Source organism: Artemia sp. Qi Xiang Cuo, chromosome 9, assembly GCF_049724085.1.
Source record: "Artemia sp. Qi Xiang Cuo chromosome 9, ASM4972408v1, whole genome shotgun sequence".
NCBI lineage: Eukaryota > Metazoa > Arthropoda > Branchiopoda > Anostraca > Artemiidae > Artemia > Artemia sp. Qi Xiang Cuo.
In genome coordinates, this window is record NC_142802.1 from 60,032,589 (window position 1) to 60,054,007 (window position 21,419).

Sequence of the window (21,419 nt, forward strand, 5' to 3'; positions counted from 1 at the left end):
CCTCCGATCTCTCTGAATCTTTAAAAGGGAACTATAACTTCTGATCAACAATCCAATGAGCCCCCTCCGTAGTTTATACGGTCACCCTTCCTATATATGCCTTATATGCCCTCAGGGCATAACTTAAAACCCTTGCCCTGAGGGCTGTAGGGGGTTGTAATTCTCAAAGAAATAATTTCCGGACCTTTTAACCACGTTGAAGAAAATGGCTATCTCAAAATTTTGATTGGATGTGTTTGAGAAAATGGTGGGCGTGAGAGGGGGTTAGCTGGCCTCCAATCACTTTCACCTATTAAAAAGGGCCCTAGCCCTTTCAATTTCCAATCGAATGAGCTGTTTTTGAAGTTTTTACGACAACAAATGGCCATATCAAAATTTCTATCAGATGCATTTCGGGAAAATACGAGGTGTGGGGGAGGTATCCACCCTCTGATCACTCTGAATCTTAAAAAGAGCACCAGAACATCTGATCTCCAATCAAATGAGCAGATTCTGGAGTTTTTATGACCACCCTTTCTATATATATATGTATATATATATATATATATATATATACCTTATTTGCCCCCAGGGCAAAACTTATAACCCTTGCCCTGAGGGCTGTGGTGAGGCTGTCATCCTCACAAAAATAATTTTCAGACCTTTCAATTCCGTTGAACAAAATTGCTATCTCAAAATTTTGATTGGATGTGTTCGGGAAAATGGTGGGCTTGGGAGGGGGGTTAGTTGCCCTCCAATTACTTTTGACTATTGAAAAGGGCTCTAGCCCTTTGAATTTTCAATTGAACGAGCTCTTTTCGAAGTTTTTACAACAAACGGCCATCTCAAAATTTCTATCAGATGCATTTCGGGAAAATACGAGGTGTGGGTGGGAGGGGGTATCCAGCCTCTGGTTACTCTGAATCTTAAAAAGGGCACTAGAAAATCTGATCTCCAATCAAACGAGCCCATTCTGGAGTTTTTACGATCACCATTTCTATTTATACCTTGTATGCCCCCAGGGCATAACTTATGGTCCTTGCCCTGAGGGCTGTGGTGGGGTTGTCATCCTCAAAGACATAATTTCCAGACCTTTCAATTCCGTTGAACAAAATGGATATCTCAAAATTTTGATTGGGTGTGTTTGGGGAAATGGTGGACTTGGGAGGGCGGGTAGTTGCCCTCCAATAACTTTTGACTATTAAAAAAGGCCACTAGCGCTTTCAATTTTCAATTGAGTGAGCTCTTTTCGAAGTTTCTACAACAACTATTGGCCATCTCAAAATTTCTATCAGATGTATTTCGAAAAATACGAGGTGTGTGTGTGGAGGGGAGGCGGGGGGAGGTATACACCCTCTAATCACTCTGAATCAAAAAAGGGCACTAAAACCTCTGATTAGCAATCCAATGAGACCCCGTGTTTCTGTGAGTGGTACAAGCCGAAAATGCAGCGTTTGTTAGAGCAGAGGTACGCGATTAAATTATCTGTGAAACTCGGTAAATCTGCCTCTCTGTCGCCAAGCCTTTTGGAGGGTTGGGAAGAGGTCGCCGATGAAGACTGTGCTGGAAGACTTTCGACAAACACCAACAATACGATTCGTGTGCGCAGTTTTGAACTCAGACCGTCGACTAAGCATTAGTTTAATTGCCCAAATGTTAAATTTACCATATGTCGTTTCTGTTAAATGTCGTTCATGACATTGTGACGGTGCATGTGAACATGCGCAAAGTGTGCGCGAAGATGGTCCCAAAAGTGATCAGTGACGACCAGAAATTGCGGCGAGTGCAAGTGTGCCAAGAAAATTTGAACATTGTGTGAAAGTGACCCCCAATTTTTGAATAACGTAGTCATAGGTGACGAGTCCTCGATTTTTGAGTATGATCCCAAGACAAAGAGGCAATCTTCCGAGTGGCATACGTCGGCGTCTCCTCACCCAAAAAAGGCAAGAATTAGAAAATCCAAAGCGAAAACGATGCTCTTTGTCTTTTTGACATCAAAGGCATCGTCCACCATGAATTTGTTCCTCCTGGACAGACCATCAACGCCAAGCCGCCCTACAGCGCAGATGTGGCCTCCTGGACTTTTTTTTGTTTCTTCACCTGAAAAGGCTGATGAAAATCAAGCATTTTGAGGCGACAGAGGGGATCCAAGCAGCCTGCACCGCAGCTCTCAGGGCTATTCCGAAGAATGTATACCGTGACGCCTTCAATGCTTGGAAATCGCACTGGCAGCGCTGCATTGACGCAGGAGGAGCCTATTTGGAACGTTTTTAAAGAATTGTAACGATTTGCTCAATAGATGTTTTTAATTCGACTCAGTCCTGTTACTTTCCGGACAAACCCTGTATGATTCATCACGAGACAAAGGAATCTTGCCAAACTTCTGACACCCATAAAACACTCATCCACACACACTCTCACCAACCCCTCAAAATCCCCCCTGCCAAACACTTTAAATTTCCCATCACTCAGCTCTTCGCATTCACACATCAAGTGATATTCACTTTCATTTAAACCTCTGCACATAGTGGACTACTGAAATTATTCCGTTTAATTTGAAGTAAACTTTAGTTTATACCACGCAGGAATAGCCTGGCTTCCGTTTAATAGTTGACTTAATTTCAAACTCAATTTTTAAATTCGCTGTCTAGGCGAGGTAATTGTTTACGGATAATTGACGCATACATTTTGGATAACTTCAAATTATTGAGATTCTAGCAAATTGCAAAAATTTGCTTGGATAGTTGTGGGGATAAATATAGGATCTTTGGTTAGAGTTATTAGAAAGGTTGATAACTGAGGGGCATTAAGAGATATATTGGATTGTTTGATAATTTGAAAAGGATAACAAGGCATAAAACTCTCCATTTAGGTGAGGAATTACTCGAATTACAGAGAAATTAATACTCCTTTGCGGCAAATCGAAGAAAGTGGTCGTCAGGGATATTACTGTACCTATGGAAACACCACTTCGTGAGAATACTTGACCTGTGTAGGCCCAACATAGAGAACTATAAACTTACAGGGGTGTCCAGAGATATTTCGAACAGCTCTATACCGGAAAAGTCTAGGCCTGATACCCATTTATTATGAATTCAATGAGGATTATTGGTCAAATCTTTACCCGTTTCCATTCTTCATTGCTATTAATTAACAAAATGGCTAGTACAAGTCCGGTAAATCAGTTTGCGTCACAACAACGAGTTAGTCCAGATGGACAATCTGGACCCTAAATTCAAAGAAAATATATATGATGACTTCTAGGAGGATAGACAGTCTAGAGGTGGCACGCCAACCAGTGGGATTATGAACTATAAAAAATCAAGGTCAGCATGCATGAGAACCCATTTATAGGGACTCAGCTAAAGCAAGGGGCTCTAGAAAGTTTAAACCAATGGGTTTCGGCCGTATTATAGACCAGAGAATCAGCGAAGCATTGACTCGAGAATGATCTGAAGGAAATTAATAACAGAGACAGAGAACGTCTGGATTTATGGTGGCCATAAGCTATCATAGTGTTAACTCACAAGGTCGCGAAAATCTAAGATTTTGTCAAGCCATTAATTAATTGAATGAGAGAAGTAAATATGACTGAAAGACAATAAAAAGCAAAAAAGGAAGAGGCAGAAAAAAAAATAATAAAACAGTCCATAAGGAAGCTTTTGGTGAAGAAAGAATGGGGAAACTCCTGGATAGGTCTTCTAAGCCACTGTAGATAAATTTACATACATTTATAAATTTACATACTGTGTTCTATGCACAATAACAACCATCATGAAAGAAAGCAAATATGTACGCATCAATATATCTTCAATTAAAAAAAAAAGGTGAATTGATGAGGTGGCCGAAAGATGTTTCGGTAGCCGAACTTCAACCCTGCCTAAATAAAAAAACACAGGCCACCTTTGAGGCCCTACCGATAAAGGAGTCAAAGAACCTTCTAAGACTCAAAGATACTGTTCGTGATTGATTTCAGCTGTCCCCAGAGCCCTTTCGAAAGAGATCCAGAAGTAAGCAAAAGAAAAATTCATTCTTGGAAATATTTCCAATATGGATCAACAGATCTAGGGCTTAAATAGCTTCAGCCAGGGGACTATGACATAATAGAGGATGTGGAAGAGTTAATCCATGAGCTTAAATCAGTTATGCAAAACACTGATAGAGCATGATATTGAAAATGGTCCCAAGGATTTGAAAGTTTATTTAAGGAGCCGAAAAGAATTCGGCTAAATGGGTTATCAGGGAATCCTAATGCCGAAACAAACAAGAGTTGTGTCGGATGCAGAACAATCGACGTTCAGCGGGATTAGTAGAGAGGGTATGGTTACAAAGAGCAAAAGCATGAATATAATTCAAGAAGGTAAGAACAGGGTGTTGGTACTTGTTTTGAATATAACTCTCAAGGGTATTATCCCGTTGACTGCCCTTACTAGAAGTAATCAAAACAAAAATAATTATATGTCGAACATGACTGGACCTAGGGGGAAGCCAAATAGGTCGGCAAATAGCACCCCCCCCCCCTCCCCCCGGGTGAAGAGATAGCGGCAGAAAGGGCTAAAAATATAAAATGATGATTTTGATTAGTAGTCCTGATAGTTAAGTGTGTATTTTTGTGGAATCACATAAGTACGCGGGAAATTGAATAGAGAATTAGTTGAAATGCCTACTGAACACTGTAGTGATCAGACTTACATACGAGCTGATCATACTGACCAGATTAACACAAACCACTTGGATACAGCTATGGCACTGTGTTATTATAGAATAGACATCAATGTCCATCCGCAAAGATTTGGATTGAGATTTCAAGTGGAAATGGATTAGTACGTAGACAAACATTAAAGTAGATCTTGTATATCTCATGGCAATAGATGTACTGAGAGAGAGCGATTTATTAAAAAAAAAACATATCAACAAAAAATTATTGCTACCTCCCCTAAAAAGCGAAGCTTCTCCGTGGGGGAGGTAGAGAAAACAAAATCCACTGATGAATCTATTGATGAGTTCTACTACCAAAATCTATTGATGAAAGGGGCTGCAGAAATATCAGGAGCCTTCTTTCACTGGAAGATAGACCAAAAGAAAAGGTCCACGCGGTCATTCGTATGAAAACTAAAGAGACGAGAAATACCAAACAACCCAGTCTAAGGAATGAAGCATCCCATGAACAAGTCCAATTTCCGTTCAAGGACTATACGTTCATTCCCACTCTGAAATATCAACAGAGTTAAAATGGGCTTCAAGGAAAGAATTTAACGTGAAGATGGAGCCTGAACTCTCATATAGAATATTTCCAAAATATAGACCAAACGGCTTACCTTCCTGGCACTTTGATGAGCTTTAGTCAGAAGATAACACATTCGAAGGAATTAGATTCGCATCGTAGGAACATAAGGGTCCATTATCCCGGAGATTGTGTCGCAAGGGGAAGCTAAAGGGGAAATTGCTTAGATGGTACATGGTAAAAATAACCCAGAGAAGTTACTGCTCCTGGTGCCACAGAAACTTCCGCACGTGGTCATAAAGCTAGGGTACTCGAGCACAATGGAAAATCATATTGGACATGTTTTGTAACCAATGTTTCTGGTGGAAAGGAATAAAAAATGGGATTTTCAAAAAAAGATAAAGTTTAAAAAAAGGTCTTGAAAAAAAAATTTCCAGATAATAAAATAAGTATCAAACAAATTGATTACAGAACCAACTCTGTAAATCATAGAGGGTTGCTGATGGGCTGATCAGTGACACATAAAAGACCAATCAAAATGGTCCCATTGGGAAAATGCGTATTTTTGGTAAATAAGTTGAGAGAGCGTCAAAGGACGTGGTACGACCCTACAGTATTCCAGTTCGTAAAATAGATTTATTCTGGTCATCACAGATCTGGCTAAACAACACTCTCAAACCATCCCAATGCGAACGGATAAAATCACCCAAAGTGGGGGAGGAATTGGCAAAATATACTACCCACCGTGCGCTACCCAAAGAAATACTAACAGATAATGGTACAAGTTTCCTTTCAGGAGCGAGTTTTTGCTGATAATAAGGTTTTGTTGAATAAAAGGCCTTTTATTGGAGAAAGCGATTACCAACGGAGAAGCAGCTGCGAGAAACTTTAGCAGCTCAAGCCTTTTCATCCTTAAAATATCGGTAAAGGGCAAAGGACCCTCACAAATGAACTTTTTATACCTGTTCCCCCAAACCTGTTCCCTGTAGCCATTTCTCCTATTCTCATCCTCAGCTGGAATCCACAACTGCTCCCGATTTGTCTGTCCATGGAGTTGGAACCATCAACAATTAATACATATTCCCATAACTATGCCATGTACCCTTTTACTCCAAGTATTCCCACGATGATTGGTGCATCATATCATTATTAGTTCTTAAACATACCACCAAGACAAAATTTCTTTATTGGATCAGGTTTGGAGCTGATTTTGAACACTTTAAACACAAGTATGAATTAAACTGCAGAATAGAAAACTGCATAATAGAAAAAGTATTAATAGAAAACTGCATAATAGAAAAAGTATGAATAGAAAACTGCATAATAGAAAAAGTATGTATAGAAAACTGCATAATAGAAAAAGTATGTATAGAAAACTGCATAATAGAAAAAGTATGAATAGAAAACTGCATAATAGAAAAAGTATGAATAGAAAACTGCAAAATAGAAAAAGTATGAATAGAAAACTGCAAAATAGAAAAAGTATGAATAGAAAACTGCAAAATAGAAAAATTATGAATAGAAAACTGCAAAATAGAAAAAGTATGAATAGAAAACTGCAAAATAGAAAAAGTATGAATAGAAAACTGCAAAATAGAAAAAGTATGAATAGAAAACTGCAAAATAGAAAAAGTATGAATAGAAAACTGCAAAAGTGCATTAATTGCAAACGCTACAATGGTTTCACTATACAATATTAATACTGCGAACTTTTTTACAGCCCAAAGCAAAGAATTACATTACAAGATAACTCCTCCCATCATGATCCTCACCTAAGTGTAACTGCTTTGACTTTTGAAATAATTAAATATGTTAATTAAAATTATTTCTGTCCCTAGAGTTTGAACTATCAATAGTTAATACATGTTCCCACGTTACCCCAGCTATTCCCGCGAAACTTGGCGCAGTTTGTCATTATTAATTCTAAACCATGCCACCAAAGCGATTTTTCCTTACTGGTTCAGGTTTGGAGTTGATGTTGACCCATTTAGACGCGAGTAGTAACTATTTAGAAATCTGATCATTATATTGCAGTAGCGCAATAATTGCAAATGCTAAAATGGTCTGATTATAGAGTATTAATACTGCGAAATTGTTTACAGCCCAAAGCAAAGAATTACATTATTTAGATAAGTTCTCATATCATCATGCTCAACTGATTGCACCTGCTTGGCATTACAAATGTTTCGTTTTACGGACAAATAGCGCCTTTTTTATTTTTTGAGTGGAGATTAATTTTTGGATTTTGGAAACACCAATAAAATTATGTGTAACCTTATTTTAAAAAAAAATATTCAAAAGCCGGATAACCTTTTGGCATCAAGACTTTTTTTTACGGAATAATAGCGCCTTTTTTTTATTTTTTTGAGAGGGGATTAATTTTTGGATTTTGGAAACACCAAACAAATTATGCGAAACCTTATTACAAAAAAAAAAAAAAAAAAAAAAAAAAAAAAAAAAAAAAAAATCAAAAGCCGGATAACCTAGTGGATGTCTTTCATGGTTTTCCGGTCGTTGCTTGCCACTTAAAATTAGCTTTAAAGAACTGCCACTTTAAATTAGCGAATAGCGCCGATTGCCGTTGTTCGCTAATATCAAAAGACACGGCGTTGCCAACGATTAAAAGGGAGAAATACACTTGCCAAACCAAATAAATCTATGCTTCATTTATATATTACCCGATTCAACCAATTAAACCCTTTCCAGGCGAAATCAGCAGAGTGAAAACATCTTTTCATTCACCGGATTCGACTTTTCTTGGAAAAAAAAAACCTTTAAATACCCCTGATTTGCCTTTTGAGACTTAAAAACTACCAAGGGCTTTTTACGAAGACCACACTGCCTTTCTAGTACGAACAAATAAAAGTTCAAATAGGAAATAAGTCCTTTTATTAGACAGTGAAAAACCGATAAAAAAACTTTTGGATATTTAGATCACATATACAGTTACGGTCATCAGCAGATATAATAAAACCTTTAGTATGTCTGCTGATGACAGTCACTGTATATGTGATTGAAATATCCGAAACTTTTGTATATGTTTTTCACTGTCTAATAAAAGGACTTATCCCTATGAAAACTACGAATACAGACAGAAGGTGCCAGAAAGAGTCAATAAGCAAGGGCTATCTCGCATGAAAAGCCATAATGAAGACACGACTTTTAAACGTCTCCCGCGTACTTACATGATGACAGAAAAGTCTGTAACAGATAACCAAGACGGTATAATACCAAACTCCATGGAAAAGAGGTTTCCTTCTTATCGTTTAATTAAATAAAAAAAAACGAAAAAAGTATTTTCAACTGTACATAAATTCAAATACTACTCAAACTACTAGGATGGAAAACATTCTTTTACGAAATCAATATATTTGTGAAAGTAGATTCAATTTTTCTTGACACATTTGACATAAATTTTCATCAATGATTTCTCCTTTTAAATCCTTGTCATTTATTGGTGGCGTCGTTGAGGAGGAGGGGGGGGGGTGGCAAGGGGAGGGGGCAGTTGTCCCTCCAATAGTTTGGTAAAAACTATAATTTACGAAGTAGCTTTAAACTTTTGCTCGTTCTAAGTATCAAATTTGCTCTTTACTTTGAGCAGATATATTTTTTTTAATTAATCCATGCTCGTTTTTAACATAAGGAAAACAAGAAAAATAGGCGTCCATTGGCTTCATAATATGTTCCACATTAATATTTTTCAAATATATTGCCTTTGATGCCCTATCATCAAGTAGAAATTTGAGCCAAGTTATTGGCAAAATTGAAAAATGTTCTATGCTTGCTGTTTCGCCACATTTGCTCAGGTCAATTTTTTTCCCTACTATTTAGGGTGCTTTTACTTTCTAAAATGTATCAGTTCAAGATTAGATTCTCTTGTTTTAAAACTTTCAGAAGTGGAAATGAATACACCCTCTACACCTTCAAATAGAACAGAAATGGAATCATTGAAGAATAAGAAGGTAGATACAGTGAAATACTAGTAAATATATTTTCCTGAATGAAAAAGAAATCACTGAAAAGAAAATAAGACTTGGTGCATTTTATAATGATATTCGTACAATAACTAGATAGGTCAAATGGGTTGTAGTTTGGTCATTGAGTTTGGTAGAGGTAGATCCGCTCCAGAAATCACTTAATTGTTTTAATTTTTATTTCCAGTATTTAATTGAAACTCCGATTCTCTTATTTGTCATTGAAATGCCCAATACCGCTGATAGTGTACTATTCCTTACGTTTCGGATTCATATTCTAACCCATAAATGTAAATCTGTCTCTATGCATAATACAATGCTGACTTCTTGCTATTTTGCTTTACTAAATATCTCTTTTAACCAGCTCAAAAAAAAAATTAAGAATATTTCTCCTTTTCCTCCAAAGAAATAAGAGTATTTCTCAGAATATAAGAAATATTCTAAATATTTCTTTTAACCAGCTCCAAAAAAAGAATTGACGTAAATGTGCCAATAATTAGGATTGAAACTAGCCGGATTCATTTATTTATCGATGCTGATTTGCGGTAGTTTCACGCTTAGTATATTATTTGATTTAATTTTTGCTCATTTTTTGTTTAATGGAGTTCTTTACTTTTCTTTGAAAAACTTATTTTGTGGAAAAAGTTTTTTCTAATTAATTTTCATGAAAGAAGTAAAGTTCTCATGTAGTTTTCATGTAAAGTCTTAATAAACGAAAAGCTTTAAATTATTATTTTCTTTTTCCCTGAAAAGACTTTGTCAATATAAAACGAACAGAAATTAATTAAAAAAACTTTCCAAAAAATAAGTTTTTCAAAGAAAAGTAAAGAACTCCATTAAACAAAAAATGAGCAAAAATAAAATCAAATAATCTACCAAGCGTGAAACTACCACAAATCATCATCGATAAATAAATGAAACCCAAAACGAACAGAAATTACAATAAATAACCGAGTCAAACTCAAAACAAGCAAAAATTAACATAAGTTGGGCTCAAAACCCCTATGCCTTCCTAAGGCCAGAACATAATTTGCACTTTACTGAAATAAAATACAAATGAATGTGCATTGTCAGTTTAATATACATATACTGATATTTAGTAATCAAAATGTTAATATTATTTGATTTATTAAAGTTACAAAAGTAAAAACAAAAACATAAAAGTAAAAAAAGTAAAAACATAAAAGTCACACAACGCCAGTGCTACTTGTCGGACATTTATCTCTTTATCAGCCTGATGTGCGAAATGTCTGCTGAGAATAGAATAAAGTGAATTTAAACAAAATATGTAGATTTTTCTCAACATTTAAAAATTTGGTGTGCACGTATAAACGGTACTAAACCCATTCTCTTTTTCTATTGTTATCAGTTTCATCATGCTGCACTAGGAGACCGAGCTTTGCTTGTGAAGGGAATTATAGACATAAAAATGATATTCAGTGTAACCCCCCTCTAACTAACTAACTGTCGTCTGCAGCAGTTCATTGCTGATGATTTAGTAAAAGCCAAGCATAAGAACTTATATTTATGATTGTTTAATGTATGTCTATTGTTTATGATGTATTGCGTAAAGCTTATAAATTCATCAAGTAGCCTGATTGTTAGATAATTATTTTTCTTAACTACCGCTTGAATAGCGCCTACTCCAATAGCACCCCCTCTCCCCCTCTAATAAAAATACTGTAGCTACGCCCCTGTCATTTATGGTATAGAAAGTCAAATGAACAAGTAAAATTTTCTGTTTAAGCAATATTAATTTATTTGGAGGGAGATATCTCCAAGCTGAGGGAGATCTCTTCTCTTATCTACTGTGTACTCATACCTGATTAACAGTTTCTTGAAGTATAGCACATTTGTCAGGCTTCACAGAGATGGAGCTCATGTCAGTAATACTGGCGGAGATGAGTTCAGCCAGCTCCTCAATATAAACGTTTTCTTGCTCTCGTCGTCGTTTTTCATTAATACACTTCGTTCTGAAAAAAATAAATAATTACTGATCATAAATGAGTTAGACCATTAAAACAGTGATACGATGCCTGAATCAGCTCGAAGGTGTCACTCGTTTGGCTTATTCAAAAATCTACTATCTCTACTACTAACTCAAATATCTCTCTACTGTATTATATAAAAAAAAGCAAAGAAAAAAAGAGTTTTAACTCTCCAAATAGCAATAGAGAAAGCTATACCTTACCCATTTGCAGCTCAGGAAGCAAAAGTAGCCCTATCACACTAAACTAAACCCTTTATGAAACCACCCAATACTTTCACTCACAGAACACTCAACCCCAACCCTCCTAAAGCAACAAGGACCCTGACAAGAATCCTTCCACGGAACATCCCAGCTCACATTCCTATCAGAGAGAATCGCCAAGGCTCAGCCAACTAGCCTCCACATCCAATGAAAAGAGGTTTGCCTGGCCACCCATCCCAAGCAGAAATGAATCAGAAGCATTGTCAGGAATTCATCCCCTAGTTAATGACAGGCCGGATGAACAACCAAACAAGGTAACACCTAATATACGCCTTTTCATACTAAACTTTAATGCAGTTCAGTCCATGAATCTACAACAGCCACAGAAAGCAAAAATCATAAATGAATTGGAAAAAATCTACCTACCCAATCACATTCTTATTCAAGCAAAAAAGGTTGAATAAAATTATTCAAGCTTATTCACGCTTATTCAATACCCAACGGTTATTATTTTTTTTTTTTTAACTGAATGATGGTATAATCTTCGCAACCCTATTTTTTTTGTCTCTCTCTCTCTCTTTGGATTAATGTTTAAATGAATGGTGTGTCTTCCCCTCCTTTACTGGCCAAGAAGCCTTTGTAGGGATTATTACTACTATTGACAACTCACTGCACACCAAGCTGCCTGTGGCCAACACAGCAACGCACGCTCCTCTTCCATCCCAATGTATTCAAAGCCTCCCTCTTTACACCATTCCAAGTTCCAATATCCCTTTAATCTTTCCTTGTGACCTCTTCCCACTCTATTCGGGGACAATCAAGAATAGGACAATCTTGGGCAATCTGTCATCCTTCATCTGCAGAACGGTAACCCTAAAAAGCGGGTTAAAACCACATTTTTTCGTACAGCTTACTGATAGAAATACGGTCAGTCAGTCGAGTACGCAAAACATTTCGTAGAAAATTTATTTGGAAACATCTTACAAATCCTCCTCCGTCTTTCAGAGCACTCACGTTTCAGAACCATAATTGGCCCCTGTTATCATTGTAGTTTCCACTTCCAGCATTCTAATCTCGATTCGCAGACTTATCTTCCTGTTCTTCCAAAGTTTTCAACTGTGAAAAAGCAGCCTCGGCTTTTCTACTTCTAACATCTTCACTGCTTCACTACAGATATGTTTCAATGTTGCCAAATAAGGGTATTTAATTACAACTCATAGGCACTATATTACTAGAATTTCAATGTGAGTGAAATTATACTGAGAAACTCGAGAGAATTTAGATCGTGGGTTGGATGTACACAATCATCTATATGAGTATTCTGTAGATCTTTAAATGCTTACTTTTTTAATGCCTTTTCATAAGGTGCACTCTGTCCACGAAGGGGAGACGCAGGGAAATCGCTTAAACTAGCAATATTTGGTGTGTTATAATCATATTTGCCAAAACCTATATTACAAAATGCCTTTCTTGCAGTCAATTTGCTATGACCAAGTCTGATATCAAAATAGCAAGTCCAAACGAATTTCCCTCAAAGTTCTTTTGCAATTTGTGCTTGAGCATGCTCAGCTTCGATGCAAAATTTTGGGGCACGTAACTGGCAAAATTGACACTAGACACAAATTTGGATTGGAAAATCGAATCACAAATGTTTTAAAAATGATATTTTCGATTAGAAAAGAAATAAAAGTTAGTAAAAGACGATTATTTTTTTACTTTACTTTTTTTTTTACTTTAATTTTATTTTCTGCACGAACCCAGTTTGCTTTTAATCCAACTTGGTACTCAAGAGCAATACTAGTTGAGAGGTAGTGTTTTGTTTTTTTTTACATTTCGTTTCCGCTTCACTATCCTATTGCACATAATTTTTGGTTATTGTATAAAATATATAACTGAAGTATAAAAGGAAGAAAATCAGCTAACAGAAAGATAGGAAATTTCTGCGACTTTTTCCTTAAGGAGCGACAGTTCTCTTCAGGGTAATTTCTGTCGATCTTATGTTTTAACGCCACTCCTTACTTACTGTTTTTTTAATGATAAAGACAGAACGTGAACGAATACAAAATCGTAACATTTTTTTTTTTTTTTTTTTTTTTTATGAGTGACGATCTACTATAAAAAACAGCCACATTCGCAGGTTGCTGGTCCGTACCTGTATGACCATGTTTTCTCAATGGATGTCTCCAACGCTACAAGAAGTTTTTTTTTGTAAATTCCTGTTTAGACACTCTCAAAGATGTTGTCCTTTACCATCAGGTTCAGCAATAACAACCGACACAAATGTGTTCATTGAATTGATCCAGGTTACCACTTGAACACTATTCTTGCCAAAGGGACACTTTTTTTGGCTTTTGGCTTTTTTTGGCTTTTTTGCTTTTGTCAAGGGACACTTTTTTTTGCTAATTTTTGCTAATTTGGCGAATTTCTGCCAAATTCAGTATTTAATGTAGTCAAAGCATTAGTTGTAATTCGTTAAAACTTAATTGCTTAAGCTGATAACAGATATTGTATCGTATCTAAAGATTCAAGAGTAAATTGGCACGGTTTAGGAAACAGAGAGGATGACCAGGCCAACTATTAACGCTTTGACTAAAAATTGAGAACTATTCGAAATTTCAGGCCCCTTTCACACTCTCCTAGATTACACATATGCATATGATTTGAGCGTCATAAGTGTTGGTGAATGAATGATTTTTTTTTTGTTTTGAGGGTCCAGATTGCAATAATAGGTTTGAAAAAAAAATTAATGGCAGGAAAGCTAAGTCACTTGAATTAAGAATAAATGGGAATAAACAGGTGAAGTTTGGTACCAAGAAAAGTGGCCGAGAAGATGGCTTTGCTTGCCAAGGCCAAACTTTTAGTAAGAAAGAGGAATGTCGTCATAAAATAGCATATGACCCAATGTACAGAGTGTTTCCTTTCGCAGAGAACCAAGTTTGGAAGAACAGGAAGAAAAGTCATGTAACTAAATATGAGATGCTAGGAGCCAAAATAATGCAATTAATAAGGGTGGTTCTGAAACATGAATGCTTCGAAAAGTTGAGGAATATAGCCGTCTTCTCAAAAGAATTTCGTAAATTGTTAGTAACTCTCCTGGTCTGTAAATAAAGAAAGGTTAAGGATAATCAGTTCAAGTTTTACTGATTAATGATGATACGTTGCCAAAAACAGTACATTTCGAGAACCCAGTCAGGGTTGCCAAAAGTTTTTCGCCTAACCTGTCATATTTTGCACCGAAATTCTGTCATTTAGCTTGATGGCCTTTCGATGTGTGTTAAGATCTTCAACTGCAGTTCATCTAAGTGTTTTACCCTCCACAATCTGCTGCAAAACTCAGCTCCTGTGAGTGCTTGCCTTGGAGCTCTGATTCTACTTTAGTGGACTTTTTGCAACCTCTATTGCAATGTAGAGTAAATTCATATGTGAAAAACATTGGAAACTTAGTAAAAGTTGATGAATGTCAGACTTCATACTACATATTCACACATTCATATTGCAGCAAACAGCTATGTTTGCGTCCGACGGAAAGGGCAAATTGCCAAAAGACAAGTTTGCCTTTTGAATTTCAACAAATTTCAAAGCAGAATTATTGTCGAACACGTAATTTAGTGATTCACCCTTCCTGTGGGGCGCAAAAATTGTAGACCCGAAATTTGGTAAAAGTTGTAGATCCAAAATTTGTCAGTAGCAGTCAGCCAATAAAATGAATTTCCTCTTTTTTCAATATCCTTTTCAACACACACAAAAGGTACTGTTGAAAACAACAGGTGAAGCTACGAATTCGTTAAGCCGTGCCTTCTTTGACTTCCGCGAGTGCACAAAGAAGAAGCATAAACCAAGACAGACCATACCATCTAGGTTTGCCCTTTAGACCTTTCCAAATATAGAGGGATGCTCTCAAATCCTCAGATAATTTTTTCTTTTTATCTCAGACAAATATTCTGATATCATCATCCGCATATTCTCCCTTTCCCTGTCTTCTTTCAATTCAGTCTGATTATTGCCATGAACTAAATCAAACACTTCCAACAAGGGGTCTTCATTCTCAACCCTGCAATCCAAGGTAATGTCCAGGCTCACACACATCAGTGATTTCATGCTGGGTCACGGTGGTTAAACCTTTCTTCATTTGCTTTAATAACTAATTAGCAATTCAAATAGGCAAGCTTGAACTGTTCTACTGCTTTAGTTGTAAGTTTGCAGTCATTCAGCCAAGCTTCTTTGTTTGACCCAAAAGATATGCCGCAAAAATGGCCCAAAATTTTTTTAAGCTATTTGACACATTCAGTACATTATAAATTTGCTGATTCTTTGTTACAAGTGTTTTAACAAAACATCTGAGCGTTATCCTAACACACATTGACACCTGCTATACACATACGAAGCAGTCCATTGCGACTGTGGAAATATGAAAGGCGTTAAGTGACATTTACCACAATGTTCAGTAGAAGCTAAAAACTTCTTTAGAAAAATGTGCCTCCATATCGTGCCTTTTTGGCCATCTCATGGCGAGACTTATGTGACAATCTTCGTGGCTGTGGATGAGTCGTGTACTTTATGCTTTTTGGTCTGCAAAACTGGTTGAAGTTTGGTTATAAAGCGTTTTGAGTGGATTATAGAATTAAGAATATTTCACGAACAAAAGGGGGAAATGTCCGTTCTGATTAGACTAATCGCTCGGGCATGCCTGATTTTAGAAGGATTGGTATATAACTCACTTTTGACTGATGTGTCACATAGCGCCTTTCGCATTTCCACAGCCGACTGTCATCATTCCAATGTATTTACCCTAGGGAAAGTCGGGTAGTTTTCATTTGCTTGACGTAAGAAACTGTGTTCCTTGTATAAACTATATACTGAAAAAGAGTGGCCTTTTATTAATTTAATAAAAATGTACTTCTCAATTGTCATATTGAAATTTCTGTTCATAGGGAGCTGTAATGGTTTAAATGCATTTAACCAAGCCTTGGGTAAAAATAAGGGATATCTAGAAAGTAAATTTTTTTTTAGAAAAAGTAGAGTAAGTAAAGGCTAAGGCACTAGAGTTTATGCTATACACTCTGGATGTAACATAAACTCTAATAAAGAGGGTCAGCACTGCCGGTAGACATTGTAAACTTCACAGTCTCTACCGACAGGGCGTCCTTAGCTTCCGCGCACCGTTCCTGTTTACCTTCCCCGAATTTCTCCAGGCAACCACATGGAGCTGTTTCGGCTCTGGCTAAGCTTACGGAGTCACACCAATGACCCCAAAACCAAACAATTGGCGACAGATGATTCGGAACCCCCGTCCTGAAGGACATAGCATTGCAAGTCTAGTGCGCTAACCATTCGACTACAGCGGTTGCAGCATTACAGAAAGGATAGGCAAAGCAGTGAGGTAGCATCCCCTTGTTTATTTATTCAAAGAAAGAGACCTAATCAATCGTTTAGCCATTATGATCTTTTTCGAGCTATGTTTATTATATATAAGTGTACTATGTATCTTTAGAAACCTTGCACCTTGGGAATTAAAAAACTCAGAACTACAATCCGATTGAATTTTTTATATGAACTCAGTTGTACAATACTTTTAATGGCTCGTCAACACCTCTCTTTGATCACCATATAACCGCATATGCATAGTAACTACAAACACGGATTACAGTAAGAATATACTTTTAAAGTGTATTGTGGAGTTGTTGAAGTTCATCTAGAGACAAGAGATCTGCTTGCATTGTATCCAATAGGTCAAAGACTTTAGTTTTTCGATATTGATTGACACGAAGTCTATGATTTCTATGCAGAGTGTAACTTGATTCATTTTGTAGATAGTCTCGTACACTTTTAGTGTGAACACCAGTGACTTTAGAAAGAGTGGTGGTGGAACTTAAACTCCTCGCTTCACCAATATTTTCATAAACACCTTTCAGAATTTCAACCAGTTTAAAGGTAGACACGTTGTATAACGTTTTCTACCAGGTTGTATACTAGTTGTTTGTGGAGGCGGTGATGATGACGTTGACTTGATACGTCTTCGCTTTTGTCTAGCTATCAGCGGTGTGCTAGTATTTTCCAAAATTGATTTAAAATCTTCTTCTTCGAGTTCATATTTTAATGGTGTCAATGTTGCTGATGATAATGATGATGATGATGATAATGCATGTTCATTTAATTTTTTTAGAATTTGTCTATTGCCAATAAGACTGTTGGGGAAGTTTAATGTATTTAGAAAGTTTTATAGATGAGCGTCAAATGATAATAGTCCTTTACGATTTGTAACCATGTCATAGATTAAATCAAGTAGATTATAGCTCTTGCCATCAATTTTAATCTCTTTCCCATTGCTCTCAACCTGAATGTGATCTTGACAGCTTTCCAACATATAGGTTAGGAGTCGTGTTCTTTGTTGGAGATATAAGTGGGGCATTAGATTTACAATTTTCAATGCAATGGAATTCAATTCCTCCTTCTTTAATTGTGTTCCAGAAACAGAAACTTGAGGAGATGATTCCTTTTTGGGGTCAATACCAGCAGCAGTGGGCTTCAAACGACAGGACTAGTGTTTTTTCACTCGATAAAGTGCATCTTGAAGTGAAAGCAGTTTTTTATCATCCACAATATTCTTATCGTCAAGGAATGTACTCAGATTGTTCTCAAAGTGTTCGACGGGGGAGAGAGTGAGTTCTATTGGAGTCAATTTATAGCGTTTTGCCATTCTCACTAGAGAAAACTGTTTACACGTCCTGCAATTATTGGCAGTAAAAGTGTGAAAAAGCTACCGCCCGCCTGAAGAAGTCGTTTCCTTTTAAAATTCTTTCCTTTCTTTTTAGAGACCAATGTACGTACAATGAACAGATGTTGCTTTGCCTGTTGCTTAACTACTTCTGGCACTTGAACATTACCCTCGGTCAAATTTAAACAAAGTTCGGATATTAGATTAATGAAATCATTGTCAATACCGTGTTTGAGTATTGCTTTCCTAAGCATCAGGTTTTGAAGTGCTTAGAACTGAAAACAAATGTCTATTTTCATGTAGTTTCTTCAGTGTCATGATAGCAACTAATAGGTCTTTTTAGTGTTCACGGGGAGATATACTGTAATTTCATTGTCAAAAATATATGTGACTATACGCAGATCCTCGGCTGTATTTTGATTAAGATCCAATATGATGTCGCCGTAGGGTTTATTAGTTGCCTGATTGTATGCTGAGAGCAGAAATTTGGGGGCTCCTGGATAGATTTGTTTATTGAGAGTTATTAACGAACTAGAATCACGAAAAACTCTGTAGAGGATATAGTAGGTGTAGTTCAATGCAAGTGTTCGCATACATTTGCTCTGATGAAATAGATAGTGTAGAACCAGAGTAACTGAGATCTGTTTACGATGAGGATAAATAGTAAAAAGCTGAGCTTTTTGATGGGACCATATTTCAACAGATTCAGCCATAACATAAATAATCAACCAATATTTTGTTTCAAATTGCAGAAAGTATCCAGGCCTTCCAAGAATTTCATCTTCACCAATCCTATCGTGGCAATTGCTTTTATTTTATTGTATGACTCTTGCCAAGTAGTGTAACAATAGTAGAATTTGTTTTGTTTTACCACAGACAGTTTATTGCAATTTTAAATTATTTTAATTAAGAGTATTGTTTTGCCCGACATTGACAATCCACGTAGAAACGATCTGCATTGTGTTTAAAGTTGATACATGTTCCTTTCATCAGTTCACTTAGACAACTAACTGTAGACTATGGCTGTCTAATAAATAAATAATTTCCCTATTACTACTTCGCTCAATAATACCAACAATAAGAAGAAGAAGAAGAAGAAGACGAATAAAGAATCATATTTTCTTTTATTAAACTTAAAAAGGTAAAAATACTTTAAAAAAATTCTACATTGAAAAAGGGACATTAAACATGAAAAAAAATACACTTTTTTAATTTATCTACAATAATAAATACAACATTTACATAGCCACTAGAAAAAAAACACTTAAATAAATACACTTTTATTTATTTTTGTTTATTTATAGAAAAATACAACATTTATTGGAATAAAGCACTTGAAATAATATCATACACTTTTATTTACAGCATTTTAAATTTTGGGATCCCCCCTCCCCCCCAGGGGCGGCCGCTGCGGCAGCCGGGGGCAGGCCGGGACGCGCCGGGCGCCAGGAGCGGGGGCCCGCTGCGGTGGGCCCGGGCCGGGGCTGGCATTAAATACTGGAAATTTATCTGCCTTGCACACACACTTACATTGAAAATTGTTTGTGATAAAGAAAAAAAAGAATTTAAAAAAAACACCTCATTGCCCAAAAAAACCTCCCACCCAATTTATACTTTTTTTAATGAACTTAAGTTAATTTTTGTAGACCGAGTTGTTTTATGTAATCTGTACAATCAACTCGGTCTGTGATTAAATAGTTAACGTGTGGTATTAACTTAACATCCACAACAAGCACAAAGACTTTTTCCTATATGGCCGACACGGAGTTTTTATCAACTCTAACTGTGTAGTTTTTAAATTGTAAATAGCGAATCGCCATGACTTTTGCCCTTGGCATTAAACTACGCTCCACACAGTTTCTATACACATTCAGGTCGAAATTATTTTTTAAAAAGTGTGTAAGTACCCCCTTGCAAACTTGTTTGATAACCTTGCCGGGCGTTTCCACACAGTATTCCTTCGGACCAGGAAACACACCCCTGAATATCAAACTGCTACCCGTTTCAGATTTTAGCATTAACAATTGATTTGGGGCCTGGCGTTTCACTAGCTCTAGGTAGAGGGATTCGTCCCAATTAGTGTAGTCCATTCGTGAGCTAATGTACTCGCCATTTTCAAAATCATTCAATAGGTTTTCTTTTCTGACTTTTAGCGGCAGTGAATCAGTGTCCCTGTATTATAATTTAACTCGTCCATCACTTAACTCATGTATCTTTAATGAACTATAATAACACTGAAATATGGGTTTATCGGATATTTCAGCAATTACATTTCCGCCATTGATAATTTTATTTAAAAAAGTGTTTGTTTTCTTGTAGTGTAGGATCATTATATTACAGTCTATGATTGTGACCGGTGTGAAATTTGGATCCGCAATGATTTGAGCACAATCTTAGGGGTTGGTTACAATGTCACATCGACTTCTGTGTCGTACGCTCTCGCACATTTTACCGAAAGCTGAGTTCAAAATGAGTTTATAGACTTCTTTTTCAGCTTTCGTTTTCGCGTGTGAACGCTTACTGACCAAGGTGTCAATAAACGTTTTCATGTACGCCTGTTGATCAAATTGGAGGGCTCTATGAATCTTTGTGACCTTGAAACCATTGGACACCATCCATTTCAATAGCACGTGATGAACAACGATATTTTGTTTCGGGTTGAGGTCGGCAATTAGTTTTTGTTTTGAAGGTACCCAGTGCATACTCCCGTCCTCTACTAAAGATAAATTGTAGGGGCTCAGAGAGTCCCTACCCATCGGTCTATTTATGCACGGAAAAACAAGTCTTTTACCAAGTCTTGGATTTCCATGGGTATTTCACCGTCAATTTCAAAAAACCATCCCTGTGCCCCATTCTCCTCAACACTGGCAATGTCGGGAAAATTCGAAGCACACGGATTGTCAAGCCATTTATAATTGCCACACGGCAAACAGTAGTGAGACATTGCCGATGGGTAAAGAGAATTCATATCCAAAAAAACTGCGTCCGAATTTTCATTGGTGTGCTGTCCACTCGGATCAGTTTTCATGATACGATCCCCGTGAAAAACATACCCACCTCTCATTGATCTCTCTACAAACAGATGCTGATCCACATCGGCGATCAGACCTATTTCTTCTTTGCTGATTTTAAGTATCAAGTCCATCACCAAATGGGGAGTGGAAAAATAATAACCTAAATCCAACCCAAATTCCCCATAGATTTTATCCATATTTTTGCACACAATGTCCAGAAGAGTGAGTACGTCACTGGCCAAGTATAGTTTACAATAATCCCACCCTTTTTTGCATCCGCCCTTTGCCCAAACCCTCTTAGCAAATTCGTAGTCGCTAGTGG

At 36.7% G+C, this 21,419-nt stretch overlaps 1 protein-coding gene across 3 annotated transcripts in view; it reads right to left on the reverse strand.

The window, feature by feature from the left end:
* LOC148948890 (uncharacterized) overlaps window positions 1-21,419 on the reverse strand; it is a 431,863-nt gene that overhangs the window by 303,020 nt on the left and 107,424 nt on the right. For all 3 annotated transcript variants that reach the window (XM_089094800.1, XM_089094801.1, XM_089094799.1), the window contains exon 4: window positions 11,000-11,150. In XM_089094800.1, coding sequence (XP_088950926.1) covers window positions 11,000-11,150 — 151 coding nt within the window. The remainder of the gene's footprint in view (window positions 1-10,999; window positions 11,151-21,419) is intronic.